General features: G+C 40.7%; 2 protein-coding genes across 2 annotated transcripts; both read right to left on the reverse strand.

Moving 5' to 3' along the window:
* Positions 1-894: 894 nt before the first annotated feature.
* On the reverse strand, positions 895-8,664 carry kiaa1191 (KIAA1191 ortholog). The gene is made up of 8 exons (XM_030396982.1): positions 8,456-8,664; positions 7,306-7,428; positions 6,955-7,142; positions 6,676-6,787; positions 6,278-6,405; positions 3,157-3,308; positions 2,805-2,980; positions 895-2,158 (listed from the first exon to the last, which is right to left on the reverse strand). Exons 2-8 carry the CDS (start codon positions 7,331-7,333, stop codon positions 1,953-1,955), a joined length of 990 nt encoding a protein of 329 aa, XP_030252842.1. The 5' UTR covers positions 7,334-7,428; positions 8,456-8,664; the 3' UTR covers positions 895-1,952.
* Positions 8,665-15,434: 6,770 nt separating this feature from the next.
* Positions 15,435-16,648, reverse strand: LOC115568250 (platelet basic protein-like). Its single transcript, XM_030395358.1, has 4 exons — positions 16,439-16,648; positions 16,149-16,263; positions 15,923-16,000; positions 15,435-15,764 (listed from the first exon to the last, which is right to left on the reverse strand). Exons 1-4 carry the CDS (start codon positions 16,503-16,505, stop codon positions 15,686-15,688), a joined length of 339 nt encoding a protein of 112 aa, XP_030251218.1. The 5' UTR covers positions 16,506-16,648; the 3' UTR covers positions 15,435-15,685.
* Between the last annotated feature and the right edge of the window lie 3,146 nt (positions 16,649-19,794).

Genomic DNA, 19,794 nt, shown 5'->3' on the forward strand with positions numbered 1-19,794 from the left:
TATCACGGATGCTTTACAGAATACGTTATTTGATTTCAATGAAGTTAATCTGGAACATATCTCAGTAATAAAACACATAATGACATACAAACGCTTGAAACCCTGGGATTTCATGTTGAGTCTGTTACACCATCTTCTGGTCAGTGGTGGTAACTGAGGGTTGTAAAATCCTTGCACATTATCAGCACAAGGGTCAAATTTCACCTTTATGCGTTGATATCAGGGCAATGGAAAATTCAGGTTGGTGCCAGTGGATTTTTTTTTTTTTTCCACAAGGAAAATGTATGAAGAATGTCTGTTTTTCTTACGCTCCAAGAGCCTCTGAATCACCACCCACGCCCTCAAAATGGCAGATTGGTCTGACTTGGCTGTGCTTCCTTAGCACAATTTATAGTCTGCTGGTTTATTAAGAAACTATAAATACATAAGGAAATGTCTACGTGCTGTATTGTAGGCACTGGACTGGACTCAGCTTCCTGAAGACATTTCCACTCTCATCCAATTGACTTTCTCAGTTCTAACTAACTGGAGGGGAGTTGGCAGGCTATTAAACTCTTTGTGGGAGTGACTTTACACATCTGTGAGCTCTGAGTTTTCAGAGTCATTAGGGCCACTTGTGGGTCGTTGACCCAACCGGCCTTCATGTGGGTTGCTAAGGCTAGGTGAGGCTAGGTGAGTGTGAATGGTTAAGCTGTCATGGGAGGGAACTCAGTACTGCACTGCAGGTGGGTGATAAGTAATGTTTTACTTCTTACATATTTAATTATTGCATATTGCACCTTAACTTTATTAATATGCTATCTGTAGATTACACAGTAAAATCAAGGAGGGGCATTTACACATATTTCATGTCCTTCATTTTCATTTTGCATAAAGAAAGCAACCAGTGAACAATTTCTGCTTCTTAATATCAGATTTATTTACAGATGTAAGTGGGAGACAATCTCCCTTGTGCAATTACTTACTTGGAATTTATCAACTTTACTCAAAACAGTAGGGATTCATGTATTGTGACACACACCAAAAAAGATCAATTGAAAATGACCACTTCAATAATTTGTATTTTTATAGCACGCTGAAACAATATTGTGCTGAAATATAAAAATGTGATAAAGCCAACATACTAACTACTATTAGAATGAAAAATTGTCGATTTAAAGCAGAACAATTTGAAAACACTTCAGTTGAAATAATAATAATACAAAAAAAAATCACTTCAGGTCAGCAGTCATACTCTCTCACACAGTAAAATAAGATGCTCTTGCACATATAAAAATCCAAAACAAAAGCTGAGCTTAGATGGCAAGAAAGCAAACACGCTTTAAGTTTAGGCACAATATCAGTCATACTACGCTATACTCTGCATGCTAACAGAGAAGAGCACTACACAACTACACATTTGTGAGCTTGTTGAAAATCAAAAAAAATGAGGCAACTGAGAATTAGGAATTGAAATAGCTTGTCAGTTTTAGTATATGAGGCAATGCAAAAGTGATTAGTTTGAGCTAAGGACTGATAAGATATTTCAACAACTTCAAGCTCGTGCTGCCATCACTGACAATAGAACAAGGACATCAAGGCAATGCATTCAATGCACCCTTTATGTGACAGAACAATAATAATACAAAGCAGTACCATCTTAATTGATGACAAATGACGTTACTTCATATGATGTTTTATTTGGACCATTAAGTTGGAAGAAATAGGAAGGGGATAGTGTGCACTAGAAGAAAATTGCGATCCACCTAGTTGGCCCGCTAGGAGGGGTAACAGTGCGGTGATGTCACCGGGGCTGGTGAGCATTAATACTACAAGGTGGTCCTCATTCCTCTCAGCCTCAGCTAATTTGCAGGGAGGCAGAGAGGACAAAGGAAGGTAGGAAAACAAATGAGAAATCAGCTGGAGACAGGACAACAGTTGAACAGAGCTGTCACTGGACAGCTCAACTGGCTTCAGAAGCCCGAAGGTGTTAAAACATTCATGTCCCGAGGTTTAAGTTTATGTGGCCGTGGGGGCACCCGCTTTGCCTCAATGCCCGAGATTTCAATCTTGGGGGGCATGAAGTTAGCAGGGTTCTCTCCTGTGAAGTTGACCTGGGTGTTGGTGCCATCTATGGTGGAGGACTTCTGCATGCCAAAGTAGGACTGCAGTGAGAATCCTGCAGGAGAGAGGGGGAAGAGGTGGATGTGTCATTAATTAGCTAAATCTAGCTGCAGCTTAAGGTTTGTGATCCTAAAGAGCAACTTTAACACTGAAAGTCCCATTTTTGCTACTGTTCAGTAGTTTATTTCTCACATTGTTGCAGTGGTGTACAGGTGTGCTACACGTCTATATGACATCACTAGTGGGTGTGGTTTCAGATATGAAAAATAGCTAACTTTAAACCACAACCAGATATGCACAGAGGTCAAACATGCCTGTAAATACATTAGTCATTAGTCTTAGAATTAAGATAACAAGACATGTCTAATAATATAAGTCATAACAGGGTCCAATCTTGTGTCCTGATTTTTCCATGGTACTGTAGGGCTTCCCTTCTGATCACATTTGGATCGCAGCTTGTGGATTAAACATAGCATGTTGTCTCTGGCAAAATTCCCACTGACTTAAAGAGCTATTCATATGCAACCAGTTCATCAGTGGCAGCTGAACCAGCACTATTGTATTCAGAGGAAAAACAAAAAGCAGAGGCCTCGATGTAGTTTGTCGTAGCACAGAATTCAACCTACTGCCAGGAGAATCTATACCATCAAAATTGCAACACAGCCAAAATCCAGATGCAGGAGTGGGTATATATCTCTCACCTGTGCTGGTGTCAGAGCCTGGATCAGTGGGGGACTTCTGTACCACAGATCGAGTTCCAAAAAAGTTCCATCTCTCTCCTCCTCTTCCCTCATTTCCTCCCATGTCTGTGCCGGGGTTGGGACTGTTGAGCTCTGGGGTGGTAAGAAATGGGGCAGGACTCAGCTGGAACCAGGACCTGTATTCCCACCAAGCAAGAGCAACACATGAACATACAAGCTCGTTGTTACAAGTTCAGAAATAAGGTATGTCACTATTAGGGGTTTGAGTTCCAACCATTTCATCATAACATTTTGGATTTGGGTTTAGATCAAATAAGAATACAAGTTAAACATTCAGTAGCATGATGCCTACCTGCGAGTAAGAGCCGGTGATGTGTGGGGACTAACACAGGGGGTGACACTGGGGGTGACGGAGGGGGTGACGGAGGGGGTGCCACTTGGGGTGGATTGTGCTGATGTTGTAAGCCTGTCCTCCTTGAAGTCCCCGCTTGGCATCTTCAACTTCTGCAGAGACAGAAAAAAAAACAAGCAATGAAACAAAATGACACTTGGAGGAAATCCTTAATGGATCTGAAATCACTGTGTACAATAGAAGGCCATTAAAAAGGGTTTACATTTTTAAAACCACAGTTGGCTGCCTGTTTATTTTTTTACTTATGCACTTGGTAAAAGCAGCAAACCTTTGACACATTTCTTCCCCATGTCCATGTTAGACTAACAGCAGAAACACAGCATCGATCTTATTTGAAGAGCAAACACTCTCTAAACACACAATGCAAAAGGTCAGCAGTGTTTTTCTGTATCTGCATAATAAAGTGCGTCAACGACTCTCAGAGCCTGTGACCTGTAACGTAACTGGGAAAAGACAGAGGAGACACAGGAGACAATCATTCTAAAGTGAAAACATGATAATTTTATGTTGAACCATGTTATCATAAACATAAAAATTAGCTTTCATGACATGAGCAATGAGCCAGGAGGTTTAATTTAAAGAGAATGACTGGAATTAATATAAAGTGCTTGAAACTCACTAAAAAATCTGCCTGCTCTACAGCTATCACCACCAGCCAACGTGAATGCTCTGATTGAGTATCATAGTTCTTTCATTCAAACAATAACATCTTGTGCAAAAGCTAGTTCCACATCATGATAACTCTAACAAACCGAAATACATGATCAACCACACATAGCATGACATTAAGGTTTATTTCAAGCGATCTCCGGAAAAATATCTTCGATGTACAGTCTGTATTCACTATGGGTACAATCCGACCCATATGTTGAACCTTGTTCCTAACTCATATCAATCTTGCACAAGTGGCCCTGTACTCTGCTCAGGGATGGCCATCCTGAAGATGAATAATAAGCAGCTCTCATATGGTTCAGATCCAAATATATTATTTGGTATGGTGTTCCTACCCTGCTTGACCAGAATCTTCCAAATCAGGACCAAGTTTTAACTATTTGTGTGATTTAGAAAGTCTTTGAGCCATGGAGACAGAAAATCAAACAAAAACATAATTCATGTTTGACCCAGTGCTTCTCGGGTAGTAATAAAAGACAGGCTGCTACAATATTATAGTTCCTAATTCATTCCAAAACGTTTCTATCATCAACTGATGACAGGCAGAAGTGGGTCTAGTGGGGCATATGTTTTATAACAAGCCTGACATGTGAGGACAAGAGGAAGCAGCCGCAGTTTGAGTCTGTCATTCATTGTCAAGAACCCAACGTTAGCTTACATGACAATATCTGGGGAGCACAAATCGCGGCTTGTTTACCCCAGGAAGCGGGCGTGGATACGGACATGACGATTTCCTAAATAGTACTGAGACACTAAACAAAAGTCACAAAACCATTCAGTCGTGGGAACAGCACATAATTTCTTTCCCTATCCGTAAACCCATTGTCGTTAAGCAATACGACCGTTATGTGCACTGTTAGTTAGCAGGTGTTAAGCTAACGGTGCCATATAATAGCTCACTTAATGTTGTGTATGAGGCTACCAAGCCACACACAGAGCTAACGCTTCTTAGCCAAATAAAATTAACGCCAGCTTCGGACTCTGAGCTCAACAGTGGTTAAACTAAAGGAAACGTCGGCTGGTGAATGGCAGTCCACGGAATTAGATAACTACCGCTGGCTGTAGCTAGTCTGTTGATTCGGGTTGTGCCAGCTAGCCTACAGTGCTGCTTTGCTAACGGCCTTCTTTCCTTCCGAAAGGTCCAAATAGCGTAACGTAATAACTCCTTTACGTACCTTTTTATGATAACATTTATTTGGCGTTCCAGTCCGATAGATTCCTTCATTTTGTCCATAATTTGCGGTTTTAACAAGTTTAAGGGACTATTTATTCGTCGAAAACACAGACGATACCGTCTGTACACACCGCAGTAGGCCTCCAAAGTGTTGCTCGTTTTGTTAGGAGCTCCGTGATTGGTCCGTTTCAGAAAATAAGGGGGCTCGTTTCATTTAAGGGCGTTGCCTGGCAACAGTGCTGGTAAAAGCTGCAGGCTGCGGAGCTGATTACGTAATGTGTTTACCAAGAGGTTTTTCCATGTTTACCCCGCAGCCACCCAGGAGGCTCCATAAATATAATATTTAGTTTCTCACAATAATACTTGCTTATATTAAATAATAACACAAACATCATAATTATTTTAGTCGTAATACAGTCCTCATAATGTGTATAAGGTAGCGATGTATGTAGGCCATGTTTAATTTTATTGTATTATAAATGTGTATGTATGTGTGCAGCATGGATGAGCTACAGATTACACTTCATTGTGCAAACCCGGTGTTGTAAAGTAACAAATAAATGAACCTTGATGCCTTTATAACTTAACAACACCACAGCCCTATGGACTGTTGTACTTCTGATACAGCCCTTGAAATGTGAGCACTGGAAGAGTGGGTCATAGCGGGCAGGGATCTGTGCAAAAGTAAACAGAAAAGAAAACACAACATTTGTGCATCCACACAGGCGCAGGTGCTGTCCGGATGTACTCCTCTGTGACTGTCTTTGGAAAACCCTCAATCTGGATCAGCCTGATACTCTTTGCAACTGGTTAACATTCAACCACCAGGTACCAACTGATGGTAAAAAAAACCAAAACACATCAAACACTGAAAACTCTTACACAGCCATGCTTGCTCCTGGTCTGTTATGCTATTTCAGCCTAAAGAGACTTCATCAGATTTACCTTATCAGGTTTGTCAGGTTCATTGGGTTGTGACCTTTTATTTAGGCCTTAACTTTGTAATAAACCAGCAGTAAGCGAGGCAGTAAATTCATATCATTCTTTTGAACTCTCATTGAACTTTTTGCCCTCTAACGCACCTTTCACACATTTGGTTGTGAGAAGGTATTCGCTCAGTCAGTTATTTGTTATTCTTCGAGGGAGAGAGAGAGAGAAACTTTTCACTGCTCGTTGGCAAATCAAGTCTTCCTCCTCACATTTGTTCATACTCACTGGCAGTGTGCCATCACCAAGCCGGTGAAAGCGAGTCTCCTCGGCCGAGAGCCCCTTGTGGGGGGAATACTTGGCGTCTGTCAGCCCTGCCTGGTGCTCAAACCTCTGCAGGCTCTCTTGGGTCTGCTCTAAGTGAAGATACAGTGAACAGTGGATACAAAATTAGTTAAATTTTTAATATGCTGCACTCCATTATAGCCTGCTGGTAACTCTGAAGATTGTTTATCCATGTTTGGCAGCCAAGGCAGCAGCCAAGGCAGCAGCCATTTAGGCAATCATTGATAAAGCTGCAGTGAAATCATTTATCAGTGACTTTATAACTTGTCTGTAAAAGATGAAAATGTAAATGTAAATACATGTTATTAAATCATGTTACTCAGTTGGTTTTGCCGACTTACTGATCATAAGTGAGCTCATTAGAGAGGTGGCTTTGGCTTTCACAACAGGCACTGGAGACTTGGCTGTCGCTGCCGCCTCAAAAGTCAGGGGCTTCCCACCACTCTCGCTTTCCTGGTCACACAAGTTTAATCACTGTTAGGATTAGCCTACAAACCAGTTACATAACAAATAGGTGAGAAAATCAAATGTGTCCAGCCATGCATCGAATTTCACACAGGAAAACACAAACGACAGTGTTCAGGCAACTACTACAAAACAGTCAGGCTAGTGAAAAGCACCTCTGCAGTGTTTCTGTTCTTGTGCTGTGGGATCACAGGGTCTTTCCACAAGATGTTGACACTGAAGTCTGCAGGTGGCGAATGCATGGGGGCCTCCATGAGCTCGTCGTAACTGATGTTACGCCGAGTCATTCCAATCGGCGATGATAAGGCACTGAAAAGTCCAGGCGGCGTGCCAGACTCAAGTGCTGAAAGATGGGAGAGAAGAAAAGAACGTTTTATTTGAACTGTGTTTTACTTTTTACACAAGGAAACTATTTCAGCTAACTTCCACAAAACCAGCAATCATTTCACAAATTAAATAATGTAAAGATGACCACACATGTCAAAGTATCTGAATGTTAAATCTACCTGGAATGTCGCCTTGCTGTGAGGCCATGTTGACAGCAGATCTGTGGGACTGATCACAGGGCAGTCTGGAGGGTGACGGTGTGGAAGTCCACTCTGCTCTGCTTTGGACTCCGAATCTGAACACTTCATCACATGACATCACAAAGTGTTACCGGGTCGTTTAAACAGACAGATAGGCCTGAATCTACAGGAGTAAAGTGTGCAGTGCGTCAACAAGTCACTGGAGAAAAGAGTGAGGCCGATGAAGAAACACATGCACGGATTATTTTTTATTAACCTAACCATGGTTATGTCAGAGAATAACACATCAGAGGCTTGTATTTACTGTGCACGGTGCATAGCGTACAGTTTCTGACCCGCTGCAAATAGAAGCAGGGAGTCTGGTTACAGCACAGTCATTGATATCAGTTTATGTCAGAGAGTCACCCTCATGAACCGGCCTCTCCTCTGTTCAGTGGAAAACAGCCAGACTGTGCAGTAAAATAGGCTCCTTCTCAGGAGGAAATGAAACCTCATGAATTAAAGAAACCCTGTCTGTTTCATAGAATTCACTCTGTTCTGCAGATAGTTCCTTAATAGGGAAAATGCAGCAGATCTGATTTGTCCTCTTGTCCAATGGTGAACCTTTCTATCTCTTATCAGTGCTCCTTTATCAGCCCTTGTCTGAGCTGAGCCCATGTCTGAGCTGAGCCCTTGCCCCCCCCCATCTTTCTCACTCAAATGAATGATGACAGGACAAGACTGGAATCTAAACTCTGTCAGAATTTTGCAGCTTTATGTTGACGGTATTTCTTGGCGTCTGTCCTGACAGCTGACTGTTATTCCATCTGTTGTATTTCATGTCAGGGCCGTGAGGAGCCAAATACAGTGACTTACAAAAAAAAAAAACAAAAAAAAAACACCAGGAACTGAAATCACGCAATGGGCGTCTGGGAACACCACACAATGATCTGTAAACTGCCACCACAGCCTATTAACAGTTCATTTTAAAGTTGTTTCTGAATAGAGTAAAAGACAGTGACACGCTATCTGATGGTATGTTGCGTCATCTCCACATGCATTAATACTGTAGCCTGTCAGTATTTAAAATAGTGTCCAGTCTGCAGCGCTCACATGGAGGACAACATCTCGTCATGTATTTAACACTCACCTCGGCCTGTCTGTGTTTCCAACCCGCTCCCGGTGAAATGTTATTCCTCAGCTGCAGCGATTTCTTCGTCACGGTCGCATCGTCCCGACAGGTTGCTCGGACACACACTGTATGTTTGCTCATCGGCTGCTTCATCCATGACTTTTGGACATGCAGAGTAAACAGCGGCGCTACAGGGGACGTCCGCGCGGAACCATGCAGCCGCCGCGCTTCTCCGTCATCGGAGCCGGCAGGAAGTGATCACCCTCACAAACTTAAAGTCATCATGCAGCCCGTTTGGAAGGACTGAATTGTGAAGTGTGAAATAAATTCAAATGTCATATTATTGTCATATATATGTCACAGAGGGTTTGCTGTGAAGTTTTTTTTTTTTTTCTTAAGGTTTTGATCTTCATTAAGTAGCCCACCATCCTTTATTGTATGTGTGATGCATGCTATACTTCCAAAGTGTGTTTGTGTGCTTAGGTTACTATGTAGGCACCGGCATCTGTTATATTCGGTCAGAAAGTGACATCAAACAGATGCTCAATTCCCATTTGGGGCCAAAAAATCTCTGGAACCCATGAGGAATGCTGAAAGACTGCAGGTTTACTCATAAATAATGTTAAAATTAGGATTAGGGTCAAGGTTAGAGGAGCTAAATCTCCCAAGGAGTGAAAGGGAATGAATACTGTGTGCGTGTGTGTGTCTGTGTGCGCGCGCGCGTGTTAGTGATATGGGTGTAGAGGGTGACAGCCTATAAGACTGGACCGATCTGACCCGCCCCTGGGCTGAGCGGGAACACATGGTCATGGTGTTGGCTTACTGCTACAGACCTGTAGTCTCAGGGTGTAGTCAGCTTCAGTGTCCTCTGGTATCTGATACATGTAAGTACTGGTATGACCTGTTAATGGGGCCTCGAAGACTCCTTAGAATGCAACTCCCTCTGATATTTAACACTCGGCAACAGTGGCAGGCTGTCCGAGGGCCATTGGCGAGCAATATAAAAAGTGCACCAGCCCACTGAAAGTTGTGATGCATTTATAGTGACACCATTCCAAAACCTGGTAAAGATGATCATTGTTTTATTATGTGGCAGACTTCTGCACTTAAATGTCACATTTAAAGGTACAATATGTAAGAAATCTAAAGCAACTGGCCGTAAAATCATCCTAATATGTCACAGAGACTCAGGAATAATGTTCATATAACAAACTGAACTCACCAACAACAACAGTACAGCCAAAATATTCGCATTAAAAAAAATCTTTTGCAGACCGCAAATCATGTTGATGTTTTGAAATCATGTTTTGGCATGTGGCGCCACCCACCCCCGTCTACAAATCATTGCAGTCAGTAGAGTCTCAGCTGCCGAGCAACCACAGGTTGTTACGACTGAGCTACAATGGCGGAGACAACGGAATCTAAAAGACCTCATTATGAATCACAAAAACGCCAAGATAAAATTCGAGGCAAAGCGAGTGTCTAACATTTGATACTTGGCCAAATTCGAGTCCTCTTTAGGTCTTTGCATGTATATCGCCATAAACTATATAACGTTATAAAAGTGGAGGCAAAAATGAAGGACAGTTCTGTCAAATATCATGGATAACGTTATTCCATCTGATATGTCCATCCCTAGTCAACAGCTAACGTTGCCATAAATAATAATACATCTTATTTCAGTTGGTAAAGTGTTATGATGTGGACCTATACATGTATTGCTGCTGTCTGAATGATCCCAAAATGTCCCATATTTTGAAAGGCCTTTGAACATCTCAGCCTTTTCTTATTTGGGTTCTCATTTGTTTGGGCAGGTGTCAATCATTTCCTCTGTTATTTGGGATTAACCTGTCGGATTGTTAGAGGGGCGGGGCGAGGGAAAAACGAGGGAAATGAGAAGAGACGGGGAAGCGGAAATACGTGAAGGCCAAGTAAATGTTTATATAATTTTATTAAACTCTATTAGTGTTAGCTTATGAGTTTAAGCAAGTGCTTGCTTCTTTTCGTTAAGAGTGTAACGGAACGTGTTTTAGAAGTTAGGGCTCGTTACTGGCGCAAGCTTAATACCAGGATGAAATTGAGCTAGCAACGGTTGGCGATGCTAACCATTGCTAGTGGTTAGCGTTGTCAGGAGAGTTGGACATTGGATGTCGCCAAGTGCTGTTGCAGGACGGAGGAGTCGGCGCAGGACCAAGCCTCGGGATGGTTCTCCGGTCATGACACTGCCTCTGGGAAGAAGTTTTTGAGAAAATTGCTGGATCGCTTTTCACTGAATATTCTGATCTGCGGCTTTAACGTGGATTTCTATATGAGCTCCAGCATTCGCGCCATCACAGGTACCAACTGTAACACTAACAAATACCCCGGTATCACTATCTTGAAGGTTTCTAATGTGTGTGTATTTCAGGAATATTAGGTAAAGTGATTTGAAACAAAGGAAAAAAAAATTAACCACAAGGTTGAGAGATTAAAACTCATTATTATTGTTAAATCCTTGTTTAAAGGTGTTTTTCATGCTGATGTTGTTTGTGTTGAATAAGGGCTAAAGTTACAGTTAACGTTATAGTAAACAACATGGGAAGATGAATGCTCAATGACAGTATAGTTGCAATTTAAAAAAGCCTATGCTATGGGTTGAACCAATACTGGCCTGTCAGATGATCGGATGTGATATTCAGCATTTTTCTGATTGTTAGAATCAGTATATTTTTATGTGATTGCTGATAAACTTAACAAATTTAAAAATGCACCACTATGGCTTCTAATGCAGCATATAATCTGCAAAGTAACTAGTGACATTAGTTATCAAGTAATTTGTAGTGGAGTAAAAAGTAAACCATTTGCTGTCAAAATGTCGTAGAGTAGAAGCATAAATCAGCAGAAAATGGAAATACCCAAGTAAAGTACAAGTACCTCACTTAAGCATGATGCTTGGGTAAATGTACTGTCTAGTGAATATACTGTAGTCCTGGGGTTGTTTTTTTACAAAACGTCTAAGAACTGGTTGGTCTTAAACTTAAACCTCATTGTTTCTCATTGTGAAAAAAGCTACAAGTAACTTTCAAAGTAGTATCAAGTATCAAATCTGTGTGTCCTCAACATGGCTAGGTCTCTTTTAAATTCAAAAAGTGACATAGTGCTCCATACCTACATACGTATTCTGAGCCAAGAACTGCCCCTTACTCACTGCTTTCTTGATTATGATTTTTATTAGTCAAAGTTTTATTAGTTGTATTAGTTAAAAAGTCAAAGGAAATAAAACAGAGATAGAAGTAGAATACAAATAATCAAACTTCATTAATTTTACATCTTTGCTTTTTTTTATGGTTCTTTTGTTGCAATAAGATGTCATCTGAGCTTTAACTGATTGAAGGAGTTACAGAGAGAGTCAGAGTGGAGCTGGTGTGGCTGTAGAGGCTTTCTGTCTGTTCCTAGAAGCAACAATACAACAAGAAGGTCACACATTAGACACATTACAACAGTGTGGAGAAGGCATCATGTCCTCATTACTGTAATTTATAATCAACATTAACTGAAAGATTAACACCAGTCGTGTTTTCTGAAGATGGGTTCTGTAAATATACTCACATGATGTTAGCCACGAGCTTCTGCACCACTTTCCTCTTCCTGATTTTAGATTTAATAAAGATAGAAGTATATTTAGATATTAGGCATGGAAATAAGAAAATAAAAACAGTAGTGTAAAGTGTACAAACTGTAAACCTCCATGTAAAATTAAACATTTACATCAAACTAACTCTGTACATGCCTGAACATTTTACACACTTTTTAACTTCAGTTCAATGAAGAGCAAAAATCCAACTGCAATTACAGACTAATGAAAACATCATTATTAATATTACATTACATTCAATTTCTGCCAATACTATATTAAATTTTTGCATCTATATCCTACATACTGGACCTTTAACGAGGGCATTTACGGTGGGCTCCTTTTCATGAGGAAATGAAACTTCATGAATTGAAGAAATACTGTCTGTTTCATAGAATTCACTCTTTTCTGCAGATAGTTCCTTAATATTGGAAAATGCAGCCACTCTGACTCGTAATCTGGTGTTATGGTTAGCCTTTCTATCTCTTATCACTGCCCCTTATCAGACTTGTCTGAGCTCACTGTCTGCTGGAATCCAGCTGCATCTTCCTCACATCGATGAATGATGACAGCACAAGTCTGGAATCTAAACTGTCAGAATTCGGATGTTGCAGTTTTATGTTGATGGTATTTATTGGTGTTTTTCCAGACAGCTGAATGTTATTGTATCTGCTGTTGCGTATGGGAATACCTTAATCATCTGTAAACTATTACTATAGTGAAGGACAACATCCTGTCTATTGATGGGTCTATACCACTTTTTCATGTCTGATACTGATAAGAGAACACTGAGTATCCGCCGATACTCACATCAATCCGATAAGCCTTTCCCCCTCTCTTAAACAGCAAAGCCACATCTGTATGGAATCATTTGCTTAACCTATTAATAACATGCTTAAAGTAATAATGTCGCAGATTTTCATGTGAATGAACATCTGTTAAGTCACTATCACCATACTGCTGCTATTTAGAATGGGTTTTTGAGGGCACATTATCATGTTTTCTTGCACTTTTGGCCATTGTAGAGGCCATTTTTGCAACCTTTCTTTCATACATGGGGACACAATGGTCCACCAGTGAACAGCGTTGTAAAAATGTAAAAATGTAAAAAAGCGTTCTTGAGCAAAAGTAAAGACGTGTTTGAATATTACTTTGGTAAAGTGAAAGTCAACCATACAAATAGTACTGGACAAAATCTTAAATGTACTGAAGTATCTCTAAGTGCTGTATCATAGGTGGGGGTGGGGCGCAAACGCTCGTCAACGTCAGTCCGGGAGGGGAGACACGGACAGACGGTCACCAACTCCGTCAGCCGGGGGACGGACGCCCGTCACCGTCACGCGCGGAGTATAGCGCCGCTGACCTAGCGGTATAGCGGCGTAGCGCCGCTGTTCCACCGTCTGGGGAGAACCCTGCTTAGGCGGGAGGCAAAAACGCTTGGGCGTCGCGCCTAAGCCGTATAATGGCAGGGAAAACCCTGCTCAACACAGCATATCCTATACCTCAATTACAAGCAAATTAAAGTTGCAGTTTTCTCCTGTGTGTTAGACACGAAAGTGCTCAGCATGCAGCACTGCTTATTGCAAATTAAAATGTGAATCTATCCGCTGTACTGTCATACTTAGTGATGACATTGTGCACACGTCTGAGCTCCAGATGTCAGTTGTGAAACTAACATTATCAGCATTTTCCAAACATTTCGCCGTTTTTCCGTTACATCTGCCATCCTTGCTCTACCTGGTTCAAGTCGCCGTGGCCGGTGTTTTGCATTTTCATCACAACTGGCCTTCCTACTTGAAGGTGTGTCTTAAACAAATGAAGCTCTTGTCCCGTTCCCTGTAGTCCTATCGAAGAATAACCGCTAGCAAAGTTGCTCTGCTAATTCAGTTACAAACACTTTTTATTTCCTTTAACTTGTTCACAATAAAAGCCTTTTATTATGAAGCAGCATTACAGGAAACAATGTGTTTTCCCCAGCAGTAACTAAACATGACTTCTGAAACAGTTGAAAGTTAACACAACGAAACAGTAAAACACAGCAGATGTTTGAAAGTACAAGCAGGACGAGAGAAACTGAAGAGCTTCAGTTAGAAGCTACAAAAGTACTGAGAGCTGAACGCAGACTTTTAAAAAATTTCTTTCTCTCAGGTTTCCCTCACAGACGTGAGTTGAGTATCGATTTCAGGAGGAGAGGGTGCTTGTTATGAACTGGCTGCAGTCTCGAGTCATCACCGCAGTCTGCTTGGAGGCAGCGGTTTGACTCTGCGCAGACAAACGTGCTGGTGGAGAAAAGGATGACAGTCTCACTTTAGCTCGGTCCAGCTAGTCACATGACACATGCTGCTCTCTTTACAGCATGTTGCGCATAGTTTAAGTATTTATAGCAGCATTATAATTATAATATAAAGCATTATAGGAGCATTATAAATCAGATTGGATAACACATTTTACCTTCTCAGAAATCTGAATCCAGTGATTTTGGTCAATATCGGACTGATACAGATACTGTTGGATTGGCGCATCCCCAATGTTTTCAACTTGTAATCTTTTCTTGTCATATTTTCCATAAGGTTTGCTGTGAAGTTTTGTAAAGGTCTTCAATAAATAGCACACCATCCTCTACTGAATGTGTGACGCATACTATACTTCTAAAGAGTGTTTGTTTGTAGTTGTATTGCTCAGGTGCTTTGTAGGCACCAAAATCTGTACATACGGGTTAGGGTTAGGCTGCAGGTTTACACTTAATGAAGGTCAACATTAGGGTCAAGGTTAGGGGGGCTAAATCTCCAAGGAATGAAAAGGACTATGAATACCACTGTGTGTATGTGGTTTTGTGTGTATTTGATATGGGTGTAGGGGATGACAGCCTGTGAGACTGAACTGAATACAACTTTTGTGGTATTGTTGGCAACAGTGCAAAAAATTCCACAAAAGTCATTCTTGAGCTAAAGCAAAGACATGTTAGAATATTTCTTTGGTAAAAGGGAAAGTCACCCATAGGAGTAGTACTTAAATGGACTGAAGTATCTCTAAGTGCTGTATCATAACCCGAACCACCCAGTAAGTCAGGAAATGACAGACACCTACTAACAAAGTAGGTACTGTCTGAGTGGGGCTTGAGTGCGTAACCTGTAGAGGCTGACTGATTTTGAGTAGGCCTGTGACCTACCTCTTTGTAAAATCCTCTTACATCAAAAACTTTGGGGTCTTAACGTTAGAGCTGACTGATATTTTCAGGATTTTCTCCAAACTTGGACAAAGAGGAGCGTCATATCAACTTCATACACAATGAGATGTAATTCTTGTATTTGCAGGCCTGAACCACAAGGTTGCACTGTTGATATATGACACTGTGAAAAGGTGCTGATAACAATGACTCCATGCTTTCTTGATTTTGTGTTTTATTAGAAAAAACTGGAATGAACAAAATGGAGGAAAAACTTGGTTCACAACACGTGAATGTATTTACAAAAGTCAAAGGAAATAAAACGGAGATTGACTGTAAGTGCAAGTATAAATAGAAGATAAATAATCAAAAAGCTTCATTCAGTTCACATCTGCTTTTTTTGAAGGTGCTTTTGTTGCAGTAAGAGGTCATCTGAGCTTCTCACTGATTGAAGGAGTTAGAGAGAGAGTCAGAAACGAGCTGTGCTGCTGCTGCTGGGGGTGGAGCTGAATGTAGTTGGTGAGGCTGTAGAGGCTTTCTGTCTGTTCCTAGAAATGACAATAAAACAAAAAGGACACAGATTAGACACATTACAACAGTTTGGAGAGGGCATTATGTCACTCATTACTGTTATTTCTAATCAACATTAACTGAAAGATTAACACCAGTCGTATTTTCTGAAGATGGGTTCTGTAAATATACTCACATGATGCTAGCCACAAGCTGCTGCACTGGTCTCCTCTTGGGGTCCAGGCAATAGCGATAGCCGCTGTTGGTGGTGACACTGTTGAAATGGAAAGTAGAGGTGAGATGAGAAGAAAAGAAAAAGCACCAACATAATCTCTTTACCAAATGGAGCAGATAAACAGGTACATCCCTGATTAAAGCAGGCAGACTATTCCCACAATATTAAAGATTTTAATGTATCTTACACAATCTCCACTCTGTGACAGAAGACGGTTGCTTGGAAGATCTGGACGTCCTTTACGTCAGAGGTATCTAACCTCTTGACACTTGAGCACAGACACTGCTTTCCCAATCCATGTCCTGGAGACAAATACAAGGAAAAATAATGTAATTAAAATCACAGCTACCAAAACATATTGAACATATAAAAACTAAATCTTTCTCTCTTTTACTTTTGTTGCCTATCAACAGAACAAGCCTCACGTTGTAAATAATGAATGTATAAAGTAAAAGTATAAAAAGTATAACAACTTACGTTGGGCTTGAGAGATGCAGACAACGACAGCCAGGAGAAGAAACACTTTCATGATGCTGGTGGACATTGTTGAGTTCCTCTGTATTCAAGATGACACTGGTGCTAGAAAAAGAAATCTTGGTGCGTGTGGCAGATGTGTGACAGATAGAGGCTGTAATAATTGCAGCTGAGAGATTAAGCTATCAAGCATCTGTTGACAGAAGAACTGTGATGGGTCGAGGCAGAGGGTCGTCTTAAATAGTCTGTGTTGACACTTACATCACCCTTCCTGTGCTCACGGGAATTTTTGTCAGACTGGAAAGTGAAACTCAAAAACCGCAGTCTTTCCTTCCTCCCTGGTAATACTTATAATTTGACCTGATTTGATATTGAATAAAGATAAATGTATATTTAGATATTATCTATGGAAGTCACAAAATAAAAACAGTAGTGTAAAGTGAGCAAACTGTAAACTTCCATGTATAATCAAATATTTACATTAAGCTTGTACTAACACTTTACATGCCTGAACATTTTGCAGACTTTATTTACTTCAGTACAATGAAGAACAAAAATCCAACTGCAATTACAGACTAAAGAAAACAATATTATTAATATTATGTCATTATTAATATTATAGTATATTCAGTTTCTGCCAGTACTATATTCAATTTTTGCATCCATATCCTACACACTGGACCTTTAACGAGGGCATTTACGGCAGGCCCCTTTTCATGAGGAAATGAAACTTCATGAATTGAAGAAATACTGTCTGTTTCATAGAATTGACTCTTTTCTGCAGATAGTTCCTCATTATTGGAAAATGCAGCCACTCTGACTTGTAATCTTGTGTTATGGTGAGCCTTTCTATCACTTATCACTGCCCCTTATCAGCCTTGTCTGAGCTCACTGTCTGCTGGAATCCAGCTGCATCTTCCTAACTTCGATGAATGATGACAGCACAAGTCTGGAATCTAAACTGTCAGAATTTGGATGTTGCAGTTTTATGTTGATGGTATTTCTTGGTGTCTATCTAGTAGGCCTGCACGATATGAGGAAAATCTGCGATGTGCAATAACACTTTTCTATATTGTGATGACGATATAACTTGGGATAAATAAACAAATATTCAAGGTTGCATATCATTAACTCAGGGTTCGTACGGGTGCTTGAAATCCTTGAAAGTGCTTGAATTTCAATGTCGTGTTTTCAAGGTCTGAAAAGTGCTTGGATTTTAGTTTAAGTGCTTGAAAGTGCTTGACATTATAACTCTGTGTCTTTTACAAAATTGGGATCAGACTGGATAATTAATTTCTGAAGTTTTTGCTATTATAGAATATAATTTTAGATGTTTACAGCATAATACAATGTACATAATTGTGATAAAAAGTGAAGAAAAAAATCACAAGTGTATATATATTCCTTTAGATACGTATTTTACCCCAGCAGTAAGGTGCTGGAAAATCTTAAAAATGACCCTTAAAAGTGCTTGAAAAGTGCTTGAATTTGACCTTGAAAAATGTGTACGAACCCTGTTCACTATACAGTTAATAATGGCTAACGTTAGTTTTGGATTGTTCGTGTAGGTCTTTATGGTTGTATTGCAGGTGGTACCTGTGTTTGTAACACATCTCTCCTGAGTCCAAAATAAGACCATATAGCAGTGTGACGGAGCAGCTCTGTCACTAATTGTGGGCAGCACATATGCACACACACGGCATATTTGTCTGTGGTGTCGCTGGCTGCAAGCAGCACACACACACGCGCCTCACACAGCTCCCTGACCCGTTCACGTCAGTGTTAAATCATCCCGTCATTCATTCCCTTAACTGTTTAGTATGTTTAGTAGCATGATCAAGGGTGCACACTTGTTCATCCTACTATTTCCTGGATACATATATACATACTCACACAATCAGCACACACTCAGTGCTGTTTCCTTTCACCACAAGGTCTTCATCGGCGACATTTTCATCGCTTTTCTCTCCTCCCTCAGCCATCATAACCTGGCAATCACCACCAAACTGATGCCGATTAATTTTGTCAGGGTAGCTAACGGCTTGCTGGGGCTTCATCTGATTGGCCCCTGTATCCAGGGCTCCGTCTGATAGGCTAAATGTTGGCATGCTCACGGTGCATGCATGGTGCATATAAACAAAATGATTTTTCTTATTCATCGCCTGTCAGGCAGTCTTTGCACATGGAGTTGCACTGGTGCACATGTTCATATCGCGATGACAATGAAAATTTGATTTATCGGGCAGCCCTACTTTCCACACAGCTCAATGTTATTGGATCTGCTGTTGCATATAGGAATACCCTAATCATCTGTAAACTATTACTATAGTGAAGGACAACATCCTGTCTATTGATGGGTCTATACCACTTTTTCATGTCTGATACTGATAAGAGAACACTGAGTATCCGCCGATATTCATATCAATCCGATAAGCCTTTCCCCCTCTCTTAAACAGCAAAGCCACATCTGTATGGAATCATTTGCTTAACCTATTAATAACATGCTTAAAGTAATAATGTCGCAGATTTTCATGTGAATGAACATCTGTTAAGTCACTATCACCATACTGCTGCTATTTAGAATGGGTTTTTGAGGGCACATTATCATGTTTTCTTGCACTTTTGGCCATTGTAGAGGCCATTTTTGCAATCTTTCTTTCATACATGGGGACACAATGGTCCACCAGTGAACAGTGTTGTAAAAATGTACCCTAAAGTCATTCTTGAGCAAAAGTAAAGACGTGTTTGAATATTACTTTGGTAAAGTGAAAGTCAACCATACAAATAGTACTGGACAAAATCTTAAATGTACTGAAGTATCTCTAAGTGCTGTATCATAGGCAACTGGACTTGTTTCAGTTTCTTGAAGACGTTTCCCCTCCCATCCAAGTTGCTCTTTAGGTTCTAACTAATTGGAGGGGAGTTGCAGGCTTTTAAACCCTGTGTGAGAGTGTCCTAACAGAGTTGTTAAGGACACGTGCAACCCATGAGTTTTAGACTCGTTAGATTCACTTATTTGTCTTTGACCCAACCAGCCTTCATGTTGGTTGCTAAGGCGAGGTGAGCCCAGGTGTGAATGATGTGTTTCTATGTGGGGAGAGAACTCAGCATAGCATTATAGGTAGGTGATAAGAAGTGTCTTAGGCCACCTCCTCTGTTCAAAGACGGTCGTTCAGGTTTTACATAGATGGATTCTTTTACTCCTCTTTCAAACCATCTGTCTTCTCTGGCCAAGATGTTTACATTGTTGTTCTCGAAGGAATTGTTATTCTCCTTCAGATGTAACTTGACAGCCGAGTCTTGACCTGAGGAGTTGGCTCTCCTGTGGTTTATTAAGAGGTTTTTTTGTCTCCCCAGTG

This window comes from Sparus aurata, chromosome 18, assembly GCF_900880675.1.
Source record: "Sparus aurata chromosome 18, fSpaAur1.1, whole genome shotgun sequence".
Classification (NCBI taxonomy): domain Eukaryota; kingdom Metazoa; phylum Chordata; class Actinopteri; order Spariformes; family Sparidae; genus Sparus; species Sparus aurata.

Coding starts and splice junctions, on each gene's coding strand:
- kiaa1191 (XM_030396982.1), bottom strand. CDS start 7,333: ATGGCCTCACAGCAAGGCGACATTCCAG. Junction 3,309..6,277: donor TTGGTGATGGCACACTGCCA/GTGAGTATGAAC, acceptor CTGTCTCTGCAG/AAGTTGAAGATGCCAAGCGG. Junction 2,159..2,804: donor AGGCTCTGACACCAGCACAG/GTGAGAGATATA, acceptor TCTCTCCTGCAG/GATTCTCACTGCAGTCCTAC.
- LOC115568250 (XM_030395358.1), bottom strand. CDS start 16,505: ATGTCCACCAGCATCATGAAAGTGTTTCTTCTCCTGGCTGTCGTTGTC. Junction 16,001..16,148: donor TGTCACAGAGTGGAGATTGT/GTAAGATACATT, acceptor CCATTTCAACAG/TGTCACCACCAACAGCGGCT. Junction 15,765..15,922: donor CAGCTTGTGGCTAGCATCAT/GTGAGTATATTT, acceptor TGTCATTTCTAG/GAACAGACAGAAAGCCTCTA.